At 41.6% G+C, this 22,083-nt stretch overlaps 1 protein-coding gene across 2 annotated transcripts in view; it reads left to right on the top strand.

Annotated features, from left to right (window-relative positions):
- Positions 1–20,150, top strand: part of LOC127006699 (uncharacterized) — an 82,504-nt gene extending 62,354 nt beyond the window's left edge. The window contains exons 6-28 of one of the 2 annotated variants that reach the window (XM_050876904.1): positions 1,459–1,530; positions 4,248–4,471; positions 5,086–5,183; positions 5,582–5,736; positions 5,985–6,120; positions 6,345–6,484; positions 6,797–7,043; positions 7,418–7,633; positions 7,952–8,050; positions 8,643–8,726; positions 9,090–9,210; positions 9,577–9,733; positions 11,058–11,257; positions 11,437–11,585; positions 12,036–12,148; positions 12,500–12,661; positions 12,857–13,170; positions 13,633–13,730; positions 15,151–15,258; positions 15,536–15,665; positions 16,330–16,460; positions 16,954–17,246; positions 17,800–20,150. In XM_050876904.1, the coding sequence (XP_050732861.1) occupies positions 1,459–1,530; positions 4,248–4,471; positions 5,086–5,183; positions 5,582–5,736; positions 5,985–6,120; positions 6,345–6,484; positions 6,797–7,043; positions 7,418–7,633; positions 7,952–8,050; positions 8,643–8,726; positions 9,090–9,210; positions 9,577–9,733; positions 11,058–11,257; positions 11,437–11,585; positions 12,036–12,148; positions 12,500–12,661; positions 12,857–13,170; positions 13,633–13,730; positions 15,151–15,258; positions 15,536–15,665; positions 16,330–16,460; positions 16,954–17,246; positions 17,800–18,004 (3,652 nt within the window). In that variant the 3' untranslated portion in view covers positions 18,005–20,150. The remainder of the gene's footprint in view (positions 1–1,458; positions 1,531–4,247; positions 4,472–5,085; positions 5,184–5,581; positions 5,737–5,984; positions 6,121–6,344; positions 6,485–6,796; positions 7,044–7,417; positions 7,634–7,951; positions 8,051–8,642; positions 8,727–9,089; positions 9,211–9,576; positions 9,734–11,057; positions 11,258–11,436; positions 11,586–12,035; positions 12,149–12,499; positions 12,662–12,856; positions 13,171–13,632; positions 13,731–15,150; positions 15,259–15,535; positions 15,666–16,329; positions 16,461–16,953; positions 17,247–17,799) is intronic. The other variant, XM_050876905.1, reaches the window with a different exon arrangement.
- Positions 20,151–22,083: the final 1,933 nt, after the last annotated feature.

Raw genomic sequence — 22,083 nt, forward strand, 5'->3', positions numbered from 1 at the left:
TCTTCTTCTTCTTCTTCTTCTTCTTCTTCTTCTCCTCCTCCTTCTCATTTAACGCCCCTGTTTTCCTTTATGGACCTGGACGGTTTTCTCATTCTTATTACTGGAATGAAGGATTTTTTTATAGTTATTTTTCATATTAGTAAGTCCTCAGAAGGCTTTATAAATTAACATTGATGCTGATTTTTTTTTCTATGTAGCAGTAGGTAATTAACAAAGGCACATTATTATCAGTATTAGTGAACTAGGTGATTGATTGCCTTAGATTGTGTTTGTAAGTAACGGGTAGAGGTTGAGAGTCACATTTTGTACTTTGCAGAATGTATGATTTGTCTCCCTCCCAAGGACTTACTTAGCTGTAATTTTGCTTGGCATGCTTTTTACACACATGTGGCTCTCCTTGCCATTTGTAACATACACAACTTGCCCAGTGCATAATTTTGACCTTTGATAATATACTGAACTTATTTTTTTTTAGATAAGTATATCCTTTATCTTGTGTAATGCTGTTGAGAAAGACAGACAAGTAATTCCTAGCACCTGTGGACCATCCTTGGTTGGCTAAGTTCTTACCTCTCCTGACAGGTATTTCAGGGTCAGAAGGGAATCAATTATTTTTCTCATTAGTCAATCCTCACGTGGAAAAACACCCGTCACGGCAGGCCAATCACAAGCAGCCCTCCCCATTCTTGTTTCTCAGGATTTGTATTTCCTTGTTATGATTACAGTGTGGCATGATAAGTGTCCCTCAATCTGATTCTCCATATGGTGTATCCAATCTCTTAATAATTCATGTTTTTACTACACTGTGATTTTGATACTTATATGTGTCATCTTAAGATCACTTGGGTGTTTTCTCTGTGTTTTATGTCACTCACATATGCCAGCAACAGGAAGTGTACACCCAAAGCCTTAACTCTGTCGGCAAAATGTGTACAAAGTCATCTTAAAAGGGACAGATGAGTGCTGGCGTTCTGGTGGACATAGGCGGCCTTTGAACCAACTTGATGTGTATACCTTGCTCCACCAACCTTTCCTTCTCTCTCTCTCTTTTCCTTTCCCTCACCTTCCCTCCCTAACATCCCATATTCTCTCCCATTTTCCACCCCAATGCAACCAAAGTGCCTTAATTACCCTGTCAAAAGGCGAGTTAGCTCACACCACAGTGAGTTGAGTTCACTGACGCCATCTGTCATACTTTCTGTTCCCTCACAACCAGAAATCCACCTGCCAGCTGGTACTAATCCCCCAGTTCTCCCTCCACCTTATTGCTAATGCTTTGTGTTCTTATTAACCCCTATGACTACCACTTTCACCACTAGCACTACCACTGCCACCTACACCCACTATACTACTACTACTACTACTCCTGCTACTACTGTTACTATTACTACTACTAACCCTGCGACCAGTATGTACCACTAACCTTGAGACCCTACTCCCTCACCCTACTGTGGTAAGGCTGCATCGGGACAGTCAGGGGAAGCGAAGACGCCTCACCGATTATCAGCTGGAGACGCTTCGACGCTCAGGGTACTGTACTGCCTGCCTTCTTGTCACCCTCCCTAGCTCACCCCTTAGTCCCTAGTGATGATGTTACAGCTCTAGTTACCCTTGCAGCCTTCAGTGTCAGTGTTCTTGTTATGTTAGGAGTGAGGAGCCCTAATCACTGCTAGGTTAATTGTCCTGTCTGATGTGTGTCACCTGGAATATATTATTTGTCCTTTGGTGTTGTCACTCACTGTCACCCGCCACTGCCAGGTCCTCCAGTGGCTTAATTATATGTTGTTTGTGGGTCATCAGTGGTACCCTTGTGAGCCTACCTTACTCTGTGTCACCCTAGCATGTCCTCCTCCTCGGGCACTAATGAGGAACCTTTGTGATGCCTGGGAGTGAACCAAAAACTTTATAATTTCTGCATTTGTGTCACCCTCATGTTGGTATACTTCCATGTGGATTAACCTGCTGTGTCCCACCCATCAATGTGTTTCACTTTCAATTTTTAGGAACTTTTATGTGCTAAAATGTGATGGTGATGTGCTTGTCTCACCCTAAAGGGGCATGTTGGGAGCTGTGTCACTTTGATGTCTTCTGTATAAACCCTAAACTTGTCTCATGAATCACCTGGATAACATAAACAAAACATTACTTTTCCTGTTATCTCTCACTTCTTCATATTTTGAATAGCAGAGAAAATGATGTAACATTACCTCTTGCACTGTTCCATGTTGTTGTCATACACAAACTATGTAATCTGCACATATTACTGCACTGCAATTTCACATAATATTGTCCTGCAGTATAAGTGGTAGTTAATAATAGACATGAATAGTACAACAGAATGGTATAGTATATATATAAAACTGAAAAGGTCCAACATTAGTAAAGTTTGCTGGAATGATATTGGTGGCTGGGTAACGGTTGCTTGAATGAAGTTAGTGTGCACCATTTGCAATTGTAAAGATAATGAAAATTATGTTAATTGTTACAAACACACTAGGTTGAATTTCTCTTTCACTCGGCACCTTGATTCTCGCTGCAGGAATCTCATTATATTCAATAATCCTCATCACCCACTTTTTCCCCAAGTGTCATTTAACTCACGGCACCTCATTTCCCGCGGCACTGCACCCCAAAAACTCACTCTGTTTATGGAGTGATAACTTTTCAGGTAAACTGGAGTCTTGTGCTGTTGCTTAAAGCTGTGCTGGAGTAACCTTCCAGGGAAATCTGATCCAGTTTTTTCAATTATAGTACCTCAGTAAGCCGAATACTTGTGTGTGTGTGTGTGTGTGTGTGTGTGTGTGTGTGTGTAATTGTTTGAATATTTAATACCATATCTCAATATGATGTTAATGAGTGACTGGTTCCCTGCTCCTCAGTGCAGCGCCCCCACACCTCTGGTGGGTTTCAGAAGCATTGACAGTGGCAGTGAATCAGATCACATATTTGCTTCATCATCATTTATTTTATAAACTGTGCTTTTGTGAACCATTGTGTTGTGATGAATTTTGAGTGTAATGTATATCCATGGACATGGCTCCATAAGGTCAGTCACCATCAGCCATCACTAGTATTTTTTATAGTCACAGGTGTTGTGTGCTCATTGAATACACAGAAAGCTTGCACTATTCATGTATGAGCGTTGAAATGTTTAATTGTAGGTGGGTTGTATTACTGTCATTATTTGAAGCATATCAGAGCAATTTATAAATGGTCTCTTCTCAGTAGTGATTGAGTAAGGAAGTGTTTTGTTTAGTGGTATGTACATATAACCCCAGGTAGTAATTTACTAAGTGGTAAACAAAAAGAGTCACATTATAAGTGTTGAACTCAGGACTGAAGTGCAAAATGAGGACAGCCTCTGAATGTGTGCAGGAGGTGAAGAGTGAGGGGCTGCCCCGCTCCATCAGATTTTCATCCATTGAAGGATTCATGAACTCGGGTTATTCTCTCCTTTTTATATCTTGGAACACTTACCATGATTTTCCCATGAGTACAATTACTTTTTTTGTGGCTGAGTATCATAGTTTCATCATATGCTTCCAAACAAACAAATACTGTAAAAAAATATGCAATGGGGAACTGAGCTTGTGAATGAGGACTTATTAACATTGTGATACTAACTCTCGGAAGGTAATGGAGAAGAGGAATAAGCTGTTTGTCTTGGTGGTGCTGGAGGTGTTGGTTGTCACTAGGGAACATTTGGGTGTGGTAGGTTGGGCTGCATGTTGCATGGTACATTCTTACACACCTCTTATGCATGACTGCCTCTCCCACCACTGCTGCTGCTGCTGTTACTGCTGCTGCCTCTCCCCTGTGGCTGACTACTCCGCCTTGGGGTGCTTCAGGGCAGTAGCTGGTGGTCACACAGGCCCAGGGTACAAGACTCAGGGAGGATTGGATTTTTTATGCTTAAATTCCATAAAGTTCTTCTGATCTTTTTAATTCCCATTTAGGAGAGTTTTATGCATTTTCTTTTATTTATTTTTTATTCCATGGAGAATTATTTTATTGTGTCACCAGTTTTTGCAGTGGGTAATGTTTGCCAGTCATTTAATGCATTCTTCACTTCTATCATCACTGTTTTGTATTAACATTAGTTCACTGCAGGAGTTTTCATCCGTCACCATCATCACATCAGCAGTCATAGCCACCATTGCCTCCACCACCAACAACAACTACAAGAATTCATCAAAAAAATAAACTTACTTAACCAAAATGGACTCACAGGTGCATCTTGTCAACAGGGAGTTTGAGGTAGAGTCCCTGCACTTCCCTGGCCAGACCCACCGCTGGCAGGTGTCGGGGTGGCTGCAGAAGGGCTGTGAGAAGGCCCACAACTCCCTGCTGGATGATGTGGCTCTCGCCCTCTCACTCATTGTTGTCACTGCCAAGAACAGGCTCTCCTCACCCCTGTTCTCCCTCTCCCACTCCCTGCAGTCTGTGTGGCAGGGGATTCTCATGCTAGTTGGTATGTGAACTGTCATGGGCCTGTCAATGTAGAATTATAGGGATATAGATTTTTGTTTTTCGGTCAATAGAAAGGAAATATGCCAGCACAAGATTGCCTTTATTAGAGGTTGCTTTTGAGACCAGTTCATTTTCTTCCAGCTAATTAATGCCAGTTTTCATTGCTTTTGAGTTACTTTGCACCTGAGACGTAGGTTGAGCACCCCTGCTAATTGGTGCAGCCATAAAACTGTGTGGCATACAGCAATCAGTGCAACACAAGGCAGGCTCTGGAAAACAAGCACCACATCAGGCTTCCAGTGCCCTTTGTGCTTTGGCCTGGACCATCAGAGTTCTCAGACATATTAGAAAACAATTTTGGTACTTTTACTTAACATTTTTATGGAAAGACAGGACATTTGCTTGTTACCATGGGCAGAAAAATTATCCAACTCATGACTAAACAATTTCTTTTTATGAGTGCTTATAGGTAGTGTACAGTATCATCCTATTGATAATCGGCTTTTGTTCTGCTTTTATTCATTACATTTTTTGCATTGCCAGTGTTTGCACATTTTTTTCAGTGCAGCAAACTCCACAGTCTACCTTCACTTGTACCCAATGCTATTTCCCCAGACCTAGCGGTGGGCATCCCCTGGGTGCAGGCACACAACCTGGAGGCGCGCATGAAGGAGGAACGTTGCAGCTACCTCGTCCAGGAGCTCACCTGCCAGGTACTGCCATCACTACACCCCTTATATTATGTATGTAGGGTAGAAACATCAGAGTGCTTCATCTAATTTATTATTCATATCTTCATTGAATTACTCTTACCAACAGTGCTGCAGAGCTTCCTAACAAAATTGTCTCCCATTTGTAGCCTATATTTTGCATTTAGACTTTATGATGTACTTTATAAGGCTGCTTTATATGTGTTTTATATCAATTCATTTTCTCTGTTTGATTTCCATTTCATGACAGGCACATGCACAGAAGTGTAAAAGAGTGTCATATTGATAGATTATCTCATTACCCTTTGACCTGCATGTTACTGTAGAGGCTAGTGTGTGTATATATATATATATATATATAAGCCTGTGAGGGGTTAGTGAGCAGCTGTGGTGTACCTCAGGATGGAGACGTGGATGGCCTGTGTACGTGGATGGTGCAGCAGATCAAGCGTGCCACGCGGGAGAAGTTCCAGCTGAGTGGAGAGAAGCAGCCACCAGTGCCATACATCTTCACCACACCCCAGGGCCTGGAGCTGGACCTCCGGCTCTTCAACAGGTGTGTGGGGAGAAGGGTAGGGTTACGTAGTTGTGATATACAGGAGTTTTGTGTTTGTATTCATATTTAATTTCAGTTCATGATTTACAGTTCCTGGTTTAGGGTTGTGGAAAATTTTCTTGAGGTGAATATATAGAATATGTCAAAATATTTGTCATATTATTGTTATAAGATCTCATAAAACTTTGTGTATTAAGGGGAGACTGCTCCTGTGCCTCATTCCCTCATGGTCCCCTTGTGTACCTCAGGGAGTTGATGAAGAAGGCCTTGCCCATCCTGGTCAGCGTACTGGAGAAGGAAGCACGGGGCTGGTTCCTGCACTTCAGGGAGAAAGTTATTGCTGACCTCAAGGCACAAAACCTGAGTGATTATGAAGTAGAAAAGGTAATTAGTCTCCTCCTCCTCTGTTTTGTTTATTCACGCATAAATTGCTTGAAAAGTTTTGTCTATGTCTTCCTTATATTTCCTCCTGATTTAGAAAGATGCTAGTGACACTGTGTTCTGTCTTGTTTATTTTAGATTTAATTTTACACCTTTAATTGGAAAATGACACAGACTGGCCTCAAATATCTACATAGAATGGAGTTCATATATTTTCCCTCCCACAGGAAGGCAACAGGCTGGTGCAGGAGGAATACCTGGGCCGGGTGTATTCAGCCATCCTCGCCCACCCAGCACTGCAGGAGCTTGGCCATTCAGTCCCAGCACTGCTTGTCAACCATGCTAAGGCTGTCCTTCTCATGCACAGGTTAGGGAGACATTGCAGAATTGCTTTAAGGTGGCCTGTCCCGTATCCACCCACAGTGTTTTCCAATTATTCCTTCCAGAGGAGTCCATCATCTTGAGGATTCAGAGTTTTGATAGTGAAGAATAAAGTGGTACTGTAGTTGTATTGCTTCAAGTTGTTAAATGTTCAACCTCTTTGCTCACTTATTTAAATTTCTCATGGAACCTTGTACAGACTTTGATTTCTGAATGAATTAAAGTGATTGTGACCCTAATCTGTAAGACGATCATTTATTGCTGCTAAGAAAGATCAACTTTCTCCCTTGTTGAACAGAGCGCTGGATGAGGTGGAACGGATTTATGAAGAAGGTGAACGAGCGCGACGGGAGGAGCTTAAACACACACATTCCATATTCTCCCGCATTGCCCCGTGGCTGTCCGACCAGTTGGCTGCCACACACGCCACCCTGATGGAACAACACAAGTGGCGGCCTCACGAACATGCCCTCGCCCTTTGCCGCCAGAACACTCTTCCCCAGCACGCTTACTTCTTGCAGCGTGACCTTTCCTTCATGAGGGAGGTGAGGCATATTACTCCCTTTTCCTACTTTACATTGTTTTATTAAGACTTGAGGATTTATTTCTCATACAAGGGGTGATTTGCTTTATGGTGCTTTTATGTTTAGTTTTCCTTTGTTCAGCTTTTAGTAATGGAGAAATTATATATGATTCTAAGTACAGCAAGGTCTCATTATATGCTGGTTTGTCATTGCCTGTTTGTAGTAAATAGTGTGGCCAGCGCTATTTCATCAACTCATTCTCACTCACCACGTGGGCCGACACTGTTTCCAATTGGATCTGTGAGTGTGTTTTATTATGCTTTCCTCACATCTTGCCACATCACTCCACACCCCACATTTTACTGTCCCTCATGCCACCTCTTCTCCTCCCACAGAGAGAACCAGTACTGCTCAATGAACTCAAGAACCTGAAGGTGGCAATGCGAGTGTTCCAGTGGCGTGCTCAAGTATGGTTCCCAAGCAACTATGTGGTGAGTCGGACCTTCCAGGGGGAGAGTGAGCTGATCCCGACTGTGCTGGCCTCCTCCCCGACCTGCATCACCACTCCCCGCACTGACCCCAACCACCCTGTTTACCTACTGGAGAAACAGGTGTGTGGATTTAAAGATTTACATGGATGTTTAGACCACTCAGATCCTTTGGTCCAGATTAGGTGGTTTGTCCCCTTAAGCTTAATAAAAATGACACTGACAAGATGCTGCTTCCCTGCTGTAAGGATTATTAAGATGGAGGAAGTGGCAGTCAAGTTTGTTTTAAATGAATCAGTTGTATTGCTCTGAACTACTGAAGGCTAATCCCAGAATTTTCCTAGATGTGAGTGCTATTTAGAAAGTTGTGTATGAATTAGCAAACATATTCCTTAGACAGGGATGTGTTTGTACTAATATCTTGTTTCCTTCATCCACCAGCTGATTCGCACCACCTCCACCCGCTGGCCCTTCTGGCGGTGGTTCAATTTTCTGCACCGCACGTGGGGCTGGAGTTCCAATGCTCTCTTCTTCTTTGGGGTGAGTGAACCTGTGTGATGGGTCTGTGTGTGCCCTCCAAACACTTGCAGGAGAATAAGAGTAAGGAAAAGTGCTGTGGCAAAGAGCTTAGGCCAGGTAGAGAAAGTTGAGCATATTGGTAGCTCTGGAGCTCAGGCTAGGGAGGGGTAAAACCAGCACTGTGGTAAAGAGCTGCTGAAACTTGCCCTCAGGTAGTAAGTAGGAATTATATTCCTAGCTTCTAGACTTGCAATAGCCTCAGATTGCAACATAATCCTCTCTTTTTTTAAGTTTTAATTCTTCATATGAGGTGCTGCCAGCTTTGAGCTGCTCACTGTAATATATGTAATTATTATACAATCATGTAATTCTTAGCACAATATTGTACTTGAGACAGGATAATGGCACAGCATACTTTTGTCTTCTACCGCTGTATCATTACTATATGTAATCATGATTCATTAGTATCTCAGCATCATTTTCTATTCCAGGAGGTAGGGAAAGTTCAAAGTTATATTCTAACATGCTTGGACTTATAATTTTTATTAGAGGTGAACTCAAGGCAGATATTATTGCGACACTTCTCTCTCAAACCCTCGCCACCTCTCCACAGATCTGGCTTCCTCTTTGTTCTCCCGTGAGCCTCCGAGCACTCCTCTACAGAGAGCCTTTCATGTCTGACTTTGAGCTGTCCCAGGTATGTCCAAACAGCCTCTGTGCCTTAGGACTCAGTGATCTAAGTTTGTGTTGTGTATGGAAATTTCAGTTTTGTAAAGAAGATTTGTCTTTTTTCTGGATTTGCATTACTAATTTATTTACATCCCCTTCGAATGTCATACATTATTCATGAACTATGCAGTCATTCTTTTAATGTGCAAGTATTTTTCTTTTCCATCTGAAATTTTTGTAACTCAGTCTGAAGTATTTCTTGTGATTATATTCCTCCTATCTTCAAACACTTTGTTGAATTCTGGGCAAACTACATCTGCATGGGTGTTTTGTAAGACAACAGTATGTGACATTATACAAAAACTGGATAACACATGTCCATTTCCAACAGGTTAATGGAACTGTATGCCCTAGCAAGGCCTCCCTCACTCCCACGCTGGCATCCCGCCTCCACACCCTCTGGCGCCACATCTCAAAGTCTCGGACACACTTTGAGACCACCCCAGATACAGGTCAGTCTTGAGCTGCCTCTTTGGAGTTCCTGTTGCTGTCTAGGTGTGGTGACATGTGAGGGAGGGATAGTGTGTAAGAATGGCTAGTATCCAGTCCACTTTTTTTCCTCTTCTTAATGAGTTGCTTAAAAAATCTAGTAACAGAAAGAGACAGGGAAAAGGTTTAATATATGCATTTTTAAATCTTTGCATTCACATCTGCCATGTTTTTACAAGGAACTAAAAAAGGGAATGTAGGAATGATTTCCCTTTGTTATATTCTCCTAAAGCATCGCTAGCAGCTGTTGAGGTTGCCACTGAGGAAAGAATATAAAACTTTCACTTCTAACCTTTTCACCCATTTAATTTAACTCTTCTGTTCTTCAGGGTTCATTGGTAAAGGTGTCACGCGTCACATGAACCGAGCATGGAACTATGTGATGAAGGGCATTGTGGGGACGCTCTTCCTCACCACGGTGTTCCCGCTGACCTGCCTCCTCGTCTCCATGGGCTCAATGGCCATCGCTTTGGCTGCTCCTCTTTGGTGAGTATGGAGAAGAAAGGCTGAAAAGGATGGTTTTTGACTCTTAGCCCAACAGTTTAAAGCATAAACCTAGTCTCAAAGTGGATCAAGCAATATAAAGGCCATATAATATAATACAATACGGTCACTGTTCTTCCCCTAAATCTATTAACAGTGGTGTCCCACAGGGTTCTGTCCTATCTCCCACTCTTTTTCTGTTGTTCATTGATGATCTTCTTTCCAAAACGAACTGTCCTATCCATTCCTACGCCGATGATTCCACTCTGCATTACTCAACTTCTTTTAATAGAAGACCCACCCTTCAGGAACTTAACGACTCAAGGCTGGAGGCTGCAGAACGCTTAGCCTCAGACCTTACTATTATTTCCGATTGGGGCAAGAAGAACCTGGTGTCCTTCAACGCCTCAAAAACACAGTTTCTCCACCTATCCACTCGACACAATCTTCCAAACAACTATCCCCTGTTCTTTGACAACACCCAGCTATCACCTTCCTCAACACTAAACATCCTCGGTCTATCCTTAACTCAAAATCTCAACTGGAAACTTCATATCTCATCTCTTACTAAATCAGCTTCCTCGAGGCTGGGCGTTCTGCACCGTCTCCGCCAGTTCTTCTCCCCTGCACAGTTGCTGTCCATATACAGGGGCCTTGTCCGCCCTCATGGAGTATGCATCTCATGTGGGGGTGCTCCACTCACACAGCTTTTCTGGACAGAGTGGAAGCTAAGGGTCTTCATCTCATCAACTCTCCTCCTCATACTGATAGTCTTCTACCTCTTAAATTCCGCCGCAATGTTGCCTCTCTTTCTATCTTCTATCGATATTTCCACGCTGACTGCTCTTCTGAACTTGCTAACTGCATGCCTCCCCACCTCCCGCGGCCCCGCTGCACTCGACTTTCTACTCATGCTCATCCCTATACTGTCCAAACCCCTTATGCAAGAGTTAACCAGCATCTTCACTCTTTCATCCCTCACGCTGGTAAACTCTGGAACAATCTTCCTTCATCTGTATTTCCTCCTGCCTACGACTTTAACTCTTTCAAGAGGAGGGTATCAGGACACCTCTCCTCCTGTATTTGATCTTCCTTTCGGCCACCTCTTTTGCTTTACTTTAGGAGCAGCGAGTAGCGGGCTTTTTTTTTATTATTGTTTTCTTTTTTTGTTGCCCTTGAGCTGCCTCCTTTGTTGTAAAAAAAAAGAAAAAAAAAATCATCATTGATAACCCTGTGTCCTGCTGAAGTAGTCAGAAAAGATCATATGACCATTTTGATGATTTGAGAACACTGTCATGTGTGCCCCATAACCTTTCTTTCTCTGCAGGGTTCCGCTGTGTGTCCTGCTGACCCACATCGCCTGCGTCTTTGCCTACGACTTTGACTCTCCAACAGGCCTGAGAAAGTGGAGTCCCATCATGCAGGCACTGGTCCTTCACCTCCTGGTTCTGGGACTCCTGCAGGCTGTCTTTGCTTTCTTTACCATTATCTTCATCTGTCCAACACTCTCAGCAGTTGTCTTATTGTGTGAGTATGGGTGGTTTGGTAGTGATAGTGTGAAACTTTCCAGAGCCAAAATATCACATGGATATTTTTACCTTCTCAGCCTATAAATTTAAAGTGTTGATGTATTCTCAGTCTGGCAATTTAGAAGTTTAGACTGAGGTGTAGATTCTCCATTATTTGACATCAATCACTGCCCACAGGGGGCGTGGTAAGGCGGGGGTGTCGACACGTCTGGGACACAGTCATGTTCCACGCTGTCATCAAGAAGCGTGGCAGAATACCTGCCTCGGACAGCTTCCTGGTGAAACGTATTGCTGGGCCTGGACTCCACAATAATTTTTATTACCAGGTACTTTATCTCATGAATTGATTTTACTTTGTGCTTACTTAAAAATAGAGTATTATGGATGATGAGTATTAAGTGATCATTTTAAGGAAGAAGCTGCTGTTATAATCACTTAATATAGATATCATATTGGTTCATTAAGGTAAAGGTAAAATTGGGGCCATAGGTGGCCTAGGTGCTCATCTCACTGTCATTGACCCTTGAGCCTGTAGTGGGTAAGAGAGACACAGAGCAAGTGTGACTTTAGGGTTACCACAGTTTACCTTCTCCAGGTATCTAATTATGTAATTATTCATCAGTGTTAGTTGTTGAAATGCTTATTTTTTGTTATTCCTCCATTTAAATTTTCCCATAACCACCTATAGTGGTCAACAATAATGTATTGTTCATCCTACTTTGATTTAGTAAAGAAAATTTATTTATGTATATATATATATATTTTTTTTTCTTCAGATAAGCTGTGAACAAGCAATAGCTGCTTTTGAGGCAAGACTGGAGTTGGACGAACTGGCAGTGTACCAGCGGGAAACAGAAGCCATCATTTACAAACCTCTGGCAGCTTACACGTGAGTAGGAACAGTCTCTGCTTCCCTAGCCGTATGTCTTATATGTAGTATATATAAGCCCTTTGCATAGGTTTGTGTCTCCTCTACTCGCTTTGAAATTATGTACTGCACTGCCACGCACACTATGAATAAAGTAGCTTCTATTATTAGGCTCAACCTCTTCCTATGGTCAGAAGCAGCATCATGGACAAATGCAGTGGCTTGTACTTCCTGACATAGAGACACAGAGACCCAACCCTTCCCTATCACTAGAAATGTATTAATGGTAATGGAGCAGTTTTTATTTCCCCTGAGCTGCCATAATGAGGTGGGCATATTTCTTCATTGCAAACACACTAAACATTGTTACAGGGACTTTGTGCAGCGGTGCTTTGGTCCATTCAGTGGGGTGATTGGCAAGACTGGGAGCTACGACCTGGTGGAGAGGGAAGTGCGGGACCTCTGCCTCACTCTGCAGGAGAAAATTGATAGACGAAGAAGAGACTTGGCCCTTGGGCTGCCCATCAGTGTAAGGTAAGAGAATGGTGACTAATTTGTTTAGTAAATGATGTAAGTATTGAAACTTTGCATGAATGAAAATGATATTGGTGCAATGTAAAATGGTCAAACAAGATTCAAGTAATTTGAATATGTAAATATAGAAAATATACGAAATACAGAATATTCAAACTCATGTTATTCAAGATTCCTCCTGTCTTCTGTGACCAGGTCCAAGATCAAGCTCACCACTCGGGACCTGAAGCTCGCCCTCAAGCAATGCACAGTAATGGTTGAAGAGTTCTACCCAACACATGTCTTGCCCCACATTGTAGCACAGCCAGGTGAGAGCGTGGGGGTGAAGGCAGTGGTGGCGGCAGGAAACCCTAATGAGTCAGGGCGACCAAACACCCTTCCCGCTGGCTCAAGGCACGTGGAGATCAACGAGAGGAATGGAGCTTCCAGCAGTCGGAGGAAAACTGTTCACAGGGAGACCAAGTTTGGTTCTGTTGAGGAGTGGTGGGACAGCAAGGGTCTTGCACCAGGCAAGTTTTCCACGTGTTTCTGAATTACATCAGTAGATATGATTCCAAAACAGGCAGTCTGATTTAAATATATCTTCTAAGATTTTGCTAGCATTTAGACCTTTGTTGATACATAAAATTCAAAATTGCATAGCTTCAAAAAATATTACTCAAAAAATGCAGCTTGCAAGTATATAATGTAGCGTTGGAATATAAGTCCATCAGTTAGTATGTGGGATTGATTAAGTTTTCCATTGAAAGAACAAAGATGAAAAAAATTGTGAGAAATATTATTTTTGCAGATTATTTTAGTTAAATTTTACCCAATTGTGTTAAGTTTCAGTGGTGAACTTTCTCCCTAAATATAACAGTTATCTTAACATGAGCCTTTGCATCATCTGATAAAGGATTGTGTAAAGTTAGGATACATTTTCTTTTGACATTAAAGCAAAAACATTAATTTCTTGTTTCTCTTCTTATCAGGTGATTATGCAGGTCTGGCGTCACTGATATTCACGGAAATATTCTGCTCAGACTTCCTCACACCCATGGAAGAGTCAGACACCAGTTTCCAGATGGAGGTATGGGGTGCAGTCACAAGACTTTTTTACTGTAACATTTATTGAGGCTCACTCCATAGTATTTCTGGCATAGAGTTACATAGAAAGTAATGCTACCACAGTCACTGCAAAAAATAGTCCGGGATCAGATATCAGACACATTATACATAAGAATTAATGAAATGCATGAAAAAAAATTTTGTGCTGAGCTGCCACATGTTTGACAACTTCCATTGTTGTGGCTTTTGAGCAAAATTTATTTAACATTGTTTGCAGCTTACCATGTATTTTTCCCAAACCCTAGACTTTTTTTTGGGTGGGTAGGGGGAGCAATGACTGTACACTGTCCAATGCCAGACCAGAATGGTGTCACTGAAACTTAAAGATAATTCAGTTTTGTTAAACAAATGACAACCATTTGATGGCAAAGAGAAAATGTCATGCTACCACTGGTGCAGTGGTTAAAGTGCCTTGCTATGAATTTCTTCTTATTTTCCTGGAATCCCTGCTATAGCACTTTACACAGCCCACACAACTGTTCATTCTCCCTTTTCCATTCATGGCTAGGCATGCTAACCACTACACCGTGGATGCACATATAAATAAAAAGATGTATAGCTAAAGAATAAGTGTGCTTCACTCAAAAGTAATATAGCCACAATTGCTGAGACAAGTCGCTATTAACCCATTGGGCTCCCACGAGTCGGTCCGCTGAAACGGCGGACCCAGTTTTGGGCTTGGCTCAAAACGCCTAGTTCGAGCTAATTGTAGGCGGTGGCGGTATAGAGCAACCCACCATGCATGAACTGGGTCATTGTGGTGGGTGATTGATCTTGAGGTGGGCTTATTCGTCATAGGTGGTGCTGTAAGGTCATGGCAGACTGAATTAGCTATCCATACAGTAATCACTTGTCAAATTCTCTAAAGTAGACAACAAGCGACTCTCGGCTAGATGCCACGTGTCACGAGACTGTTTATTTTGTAACAAACACCACCCAAAAAGAATGGAGTTTGAGTATAAGTAAATATTTTTAATGGCTTTATGGTTATGAGAGGAGTACTCTGATATACGTTCCATACTCTTTTCTTAGTCTGAAAATGCAGTGTAATGTTGCCGTTTCTCGGCCACTTCTTGGCTTTCCCATAGCCGAAGCCCACGGGTTAAGTGTCAAGGCATTGTGCACTTCTGTACTACACGCCTCAAACTTAAGAGTAATGTAGATTTTATCATCTTTGGCTGAAACATGCAAATTGAAATGGTTTCCTTGTTTTTTTGCTGCGGTGTTGCTTTAGTATATTTATCATTAAATGTACATTTTTAGTTAAGAAGTATAAATAAGATCTACCAAATGCATGGTTACCATACTCTTCCCTTAAAAATTTTAGGGGGTGAATTATTGAATCTATAACAGGGTAATGAATTACCGTATCCTCTGCACAGGTCCATGGTGTGAGTTTGTCGCGCTACACAGAGATGACACGCTGCATGCCAGACCGACCAGACCTGGATGAAAAGCTGACCGTCCACACTCCTCGAGGGAACATCCAGGTAGGTCTCATGGAATGAGGATTGAAAATAACACTGATGGTACTTCCCCTCACTGTGTGCAGTATATTTCAAGATGGCTTTACATGTGTTAACACAATAGTAGCAGATAATCTTGCATCAAGACATATCTTGGTACATGACTTTCAGACTCTCCATTGAACAGCTGTACAGCCAGATGTTTGTTCCTTTCATTATTGTTGACACCATTACCTCCCCACCAAAATATAATCAAGAAGGAAACTTAACTATTATTTTGATGAACTTTTGTTTCCTCCAGGTCCATGCTCCCTATCTTGATCTCTCGTCCTTCACACCACTGGTGCGCCATGGGGTGCCTACCCAGCGCTCCAGCAAAACCAGTCTGGCCGCTCGACTCTCCCTCAGACTCAACCCAGGCCACAGAATGGGTGAGTATGCCACAGGGAGAGACAGTCTTTTGAGACTGTTCAACCAGCCCATGCTAATTTTATTTGGCTCATCTAATGACTTTATAGTCTTTTTGCATTTTACACAACATAGGTTAGAGACAAGCGATCATAAATCACATTTTGCTTTTTAGATATATATATATATATATATATATATATATATATATATATATATATATATAGATATATATATATATATATATATATATATATATATATATATATATATATATATATATATATATATATATATATATATATATATATATATATATATATATATATATATATATATATATATATATATATAAAAAAAAAAAAAAAAGTTGGTGCAACCAGTTAGTTTTCTCACTCATAGTGAAGAACCAACATGAGTTTTGACAGAGGATGCTTGCAGCCAATGTCAATCTCAAGAAGACGCTTGATTCAGTGCACCATAAGGCACTAGGATGACCAGAATACACTGTGCAACTCCTTGGTATTCCTGCAACAATTGTTAGTCTATTGACTAGCCTGTACTCTGGGACTGAGTGCTGTGAAGTGTGTTTGGGAAGGCTATCCAGCTTGTTTAAGTGGTGGTTCTAGTAATGATGACTGAGATGAATGTTGAAAATAATTGTAAGAATGTGTGTCTACCTTGCAGTGTGTGGGAGCAGAGTGCCAGAGAAGCTGCTCATCCCTCCCCCAATCCCTCACCCAGCACATATCTCAGTCATCATCCACAACCGTGAAGCAACAGAACCTATCCCCCTTGATGGTCCTCTCACCCTACAGGTAAGGACGTTTATCTACCTTTAGGTTAGTCTAAATGTATTGATAGAGAAAAGTTTTTGTTTCACATAAATTCTCCTGCCTCAAACTGTGGCTTCTGTGTGTCTGCCTTTACTCTAACTGTCATCCTGATGACGAGGAGCTGGAGGCAGATGTATTAGTATGCAGGAACAAGAATAATGCATGCAGACGTAATACACTGCAATAGATAAAAAGTTGAGATGTAGATTGTAGTCTCAAGGCTTGAATGACATGTGACTGAGCATTGGTTTGGATTCTGGAGTAAGTCTTCCTTCTTTGCTTTAACCACAGAAAACCAAGTCTATTAATGATGTTGAATGGTGATTGTGATAATGCTGATAGGAAGAGGATGGGAGGAGGAGGAGGAAAAGTATGTTTGCTGAGCATTGGGAAAAAGATGAGGAGGAGGAGGATTACAACAATGAGGAAAAGGAAGATGACATGACTGAGCAAAGTGACTTTCTTCCCCTTTCAGGTAATACGTACAATAGAGGATTCCCCTCATGTGGTGGCAACCATAACCTCTGTGGGAGAGGATGAGACGCCTGCCTCAGATTCCCGATCCTCTTCCCTCTCTCATGACCGCTCTCTCTACGACGACCCTTCCCTCTATGATGGTCCTTACAGCAATGCCTCTCGCTCAGGCACTGCTGACCGGAGGGGCACCAGCTCACTGGGCCGCTCTCGCACTGCCACACTGGAAATGACTGCCACGCTTGATCGCATGGCCACATTGGACCAGCGCACAAACATGCAGGAGTATAATAGGTTGGTATAAGCAATGTGTGAGGCTAGATGCATGATGTCATGATTAGTTAGACTAGTAACAAAGCTCTTGAACAGTTCGTCATTTGAAGAGTAAGAAAATCTATTGCAGTTATTAGGCATTAGGAAACGAGGAAGAAAGCTTTAGGTTAAGTAGTTGGGACAGAGTGCATTGGAAGACTCTGAAGTCAAAGTATAGAATACATCACAATGCAGCAGTTGGATTGTGATGAATTAATGAATTTCATAATGTACAGCTGTCATTGGAACAGCATATAGAGGACTTTTTTCAACATGCCTGTCTTTATAGTTCGTGGCTGATCTCTATTATGTAAAGAGAAGATTGGCAAGATGCCATAAAATTATAGCCAACCAAAGGCAAAGTAATTGTAGCAAACTGAGTTCCAGTAAAGTCAAACAAGTTTGTAGGTACTGTAGTAAATTTTCAGTTAGAAGTATGTAACCCTGGAGGGGGTGAGAGATGGCCAGACACGAGAAGCTAAACACCAGCCACTCCTCTTACTTGTGTTATGTTGCCTTTGATATGCCTCGTCAGGTCTAGCACGCTGGAACTAACACCAACAAGGATGGCGCTCAGGCTGGCTACTCCTCTTCGCTCCCTGCTGGAAGGACAACAGCCATTTACAGTCTCTCTCAACCTGGCGTCAGCTGAGGATGTCAGTCTAGAAGTAGAGGAGGAGGAGAACCAGCCCATCCCCCTGCAACCACTCACCCACTCCACCTATACCACAGCCGTGTGAAGACTGGTTTCACCCCCTTGAGAAAATGGAGTTGGTAGTATTGGCAGTGGCTCAAACTTCCACTTTCCTCTTGACAAGTTTTAATGAGATCCATTATTCAACCAATTTCTCTGAGTGTTTTTCCCCTCATGAGCAACTTTTAGGATGAAGTAGACCATTTAGTCTTTTCACTCCAGTCACAGTTGTCAATAAGTCTTGCCGTCAAACATGCCTGTCACGTTTCAGCTCTGTTGTCGTACACGTTTCAAACCTAACTGCCGCCGAGATTCTGGCAAAGTATTCTTTCATTTCTGGGCACACGCACTCTTCTGTAGTCCAGCTTTCCAATGGGGGAATAGGAGACTGGATGCTGTCATGGGGTTTGCTTTATTGCATATCATTTCAGAGTATAGATGAGTAAGGTTGTGAGGTGGTATGAACTAAGTATGTTTTGTTTGCAAAGGCTGATTTATGTGAAGGAGTATTATGTGAAGAGTGTGAGAACAGGGGGCTCAATGTTAAAAGTAAGTCATTCTTAATGTTGCGCCAAATGTTAAAGTAAACAAATTGAGTTTAAACATTTAATTGTGACATTGTAATTTTGTAGAAAGAGCTATGTCCTGGAGGATTTTTAATACAATGCAGATATGTTGACATGCATTCAGTCACTGATTTCAAAAAGTGCAAATGAAATTAAGGACAAAAATCATATGAACTAAGGACAAAAATCATATGAACTAACATTTGAAAATCACAAACAATGAATTTTTAAGTACATGCTGGATTATTTTGTCCAGCATGTGTTTAGTACAGTGATGTCTTTCATTATGTTTCCTTGTTCAGATATGCTGCACTTTTGCCACTTTAACAAATAAGAGTTAAAATATGTCACCATTCACAAGTTCACTGTTTCAACACTTGCACCTGGTTTTTGGGAGTTGTTGTCTCACTGGTTGTATTTCTAGTTCCTGCAGCTTGACATGCTGCTTGGTTTTATATAAATAAAAAAAAATGTCAGTATTGCTACTCTCCCCTGAAGTGCTAATTATGTGTTTCAACAATGATGCAAAACTTGGTCATGGGAAGTATTAATAGTATTTAAAGTAAAAGTGTGATATTGCAAAGTGCCATTCTCTTGTTGTGATCCTGAGGATTTTGCGAGTGATTTCGTAAATGAAAGTATGACTTAATTTTTGATTAGTCGTATCAAGCATAAAACACGTGCATATTTTAATGAAGGGTGTAAGTCATCTCGGAAGAGTATTTCAGTTGCCCAGTAATAGACTGCTTAAAATGGACATGTGATGAAGGAGAAAACTAGCTAGGTGCACAGGATGACATACTGTAATATGTAATGAATCAGCATTGGGCCATTGGCCAGTGCCGAAGTAAAATCACATTCTGTGACCCCAGTGAGGATATTGGGTCAGTGTGTGACAAAAGTCTTGACCTGAACTGGTGTCATGTTGAAACGACTGTTCCTTGGGATAAGTTGAGCCACTTTATTGTGTGTTGCCTTGAAAGGTGCAGTGCATGGTTATATGGCTGCACGGTGTACATTTCTGTGATTTATATTTGTGAATCTCACAATAATATATTATTTTCAGGCATATTATGCAGCTTGACTTGCTCTCTTTTGATATGTAGCATAATTTGACTATTTCAGCTTTATTGTACAGTATTTGACAGGTGATATATACTCAGTTTTTTCTAGTGTTTGTGGTCAGGACTCATTTTCACATTCATTAAGGTTATTCAGTAGTTACTGTAGACCTCATGACTCATTTCATGCATCATAAGGTTACACTGTAGTAGTGGGGGTTGACGAGGGCTGGCTGGGTGACTACACTTCGTGGGACACATTGTTACTGCCAAATTGTTACATTGGCTGTACCACTGGGCTTTGGTCACAATGTTTACATAATGTGTAATTGACCAGAGTATCCAAGTTGGTGTTCAGAAAGTATTTTTTTTCTAAAGAGATGTTGGTTTCAGATCTCATTCATAATAGAGCCATTTGGAATAGAAATCAACACAAATGAATTGGACATAAGAATACAGAATACTGTGTACAGTGTACATAATACTGTGTGCTCATTTGTAAATTTTGTAAAAACTTATCCTTCATTAAACCTAATATCTTACCAAAAATAAATATAGAACATGGGACATTGTCTTTTGTAATGCATGTTAATCCTTTAACAGCCAAGAAATACATGGAGGTGTGTATGTGATGAAAACCATTTTTTTTTCCATAGTCTAGTAATTTAATTTTATATTGCCTATGAATTCTGACAGCTTACTCTACTGGGTTTGCTGCTCTTCAAACCATGCCATGGGCAAGAAATAGTCGTTGATTCTTGTGGAATGTCCCCGTCCAGAGTTATTCATCGCCCATGAGCATTCTCTGTCTAGCTTGGAATTTTTTTTTCTCAGGACCCTTTAACCCCTTCACTACGGGCCAAAAAAGCGCGCAGCACATCCGATCCGAATTGCCTAAAAATTTCAAATCAAAAATGATATATAATATAACAAGTTTTCAAACATCAACTCAACATCATCATCATGTATTATTTATGAAAACCTGCAAAATAAAAAATAAAAGAAACAAAAAAAAAAAAATTAATGGATTTAATCATAAAATATAAATATAAATAATATAAAAATAAATAAAAGCTCAAAATGATATATTGATATAACGCAGACAGTATAAAGGTCCTCGTGTTGATCTCGTGTTAAGTTTCTGATGCAAAGAGATAAAGTTTTTGCAGTAGAAATCAGAACCCCTTGATCACATTATACTTAAAGATAAATGCAGAATGTTAAAAATAACTCAACTCCTTGGCTTCCCACCATTTCTACTTTTTTTTTCCTATCTGGTCCTGCAGTCAATAAGTTCCAACCTATCAGTTGGGTCAATATGAGATTGTTGGTTTTAGAAAAAGCTTGGTTCAATGGTGGCCTTGTTCCAAGATCTTGAATTGTGTAATTCTGGATATTTACTTTACTTTCTGCATTATTGCCAAATGAACACATGTAAAATTCTCATATGCTTCAAAAAGAAGTAATACTTCCCATTACTGTGATGGTGTAAAGTTTTTTTTTTCAAGCCAACGCTACATTCCTTCTGACGGCCACTGTTTAGATGGTAATGTGGTAGCTGGGTTGTCGTCTGGCTATTTCCGAGCGGTTGTCAATGATGTTGGGACAAGCCTCAGGACAAGTGAGCACTCGTTCTGGGTTTTAGTGCGGTAATGACGGAAGGTGGGTGGATTCCCGTGTGAACCACTCTGAGACAATGTAAAGTTAAGGGGGGAAGTGGTGATAACGTGCGTGTGTGGGTGTGGGTGTGTGTTCAGTAATGCCCAAATGGCAGGTTGACAGGCTTGAAATTATAGCACTTACAGTAACTTAATCACTTTTCTTATGTATGAATAGTTACAGCTCCTGGGAGGTTAGCGGAGTGACAATTTTAAATGAATACATACATATTACTGAACCTAACTATCTATCAGGGAGATTGGGGAACATTTGAATGCTTATCTGTGTTGATGACCCTTGAAGTGCTGACTGATGTAGGATGGAGGAGGAGGACACTGGGGCGATTGAGGCGCCGGCGGGAGGATGGAGACTGCCAGGGCCGGTAACTGTAGCAGCGTTGTTGAGGCCGTGGTTGGGTGGTTTACGACGGCAAGGCTGGTTTAAGGCGTTGTTGAAGAGGCTGCTTCTGCCGTGCTTTTGTTTCGCCTCGCCTTGCTGAGCTTTGCTGTGCCTTGCTACGCCTCTGCCGTGCTTGCGGTGGTGTCAACAGGGCTGTGATGGACGGTCACGCCCACCTCTTAACGTGCGTCCTTCACCGCTCGTCGGTCTCCCTCTCTGCCTCACACTGTCTGCCTGTATCTCAGGGTTTCTGTCTCCTCCCTGGCTGCCCTCCGTGGTGGAGTGGTGCTCGTCTCCTCACTGGCCCGTGCTTCTCCCTGCCCTTGCCTTCTCGCCTTTAATTGCTTCTCGGTTATCTAAGCTCCTCCCCCCCTTCTTCACGTGACTCCCTCTCTGCATTACAACTAGATAATCTATCGCTAGCTAACTAATAATCATTC

This window comes from Eriocheir sinensis, chromosome 33 (genome assembly GCF_024679095.1).
Source record: "Eriocheir sinensis breed Jianghai 21 chromosome 33, ASM2467909v1, whole genome shotgun sequence".
NCBI lineage: Eukaryota > Metazoa > Arthropoda > Malacostraca > Decapoda > Varunidae > Eriocheir > Eriocheir sinensis.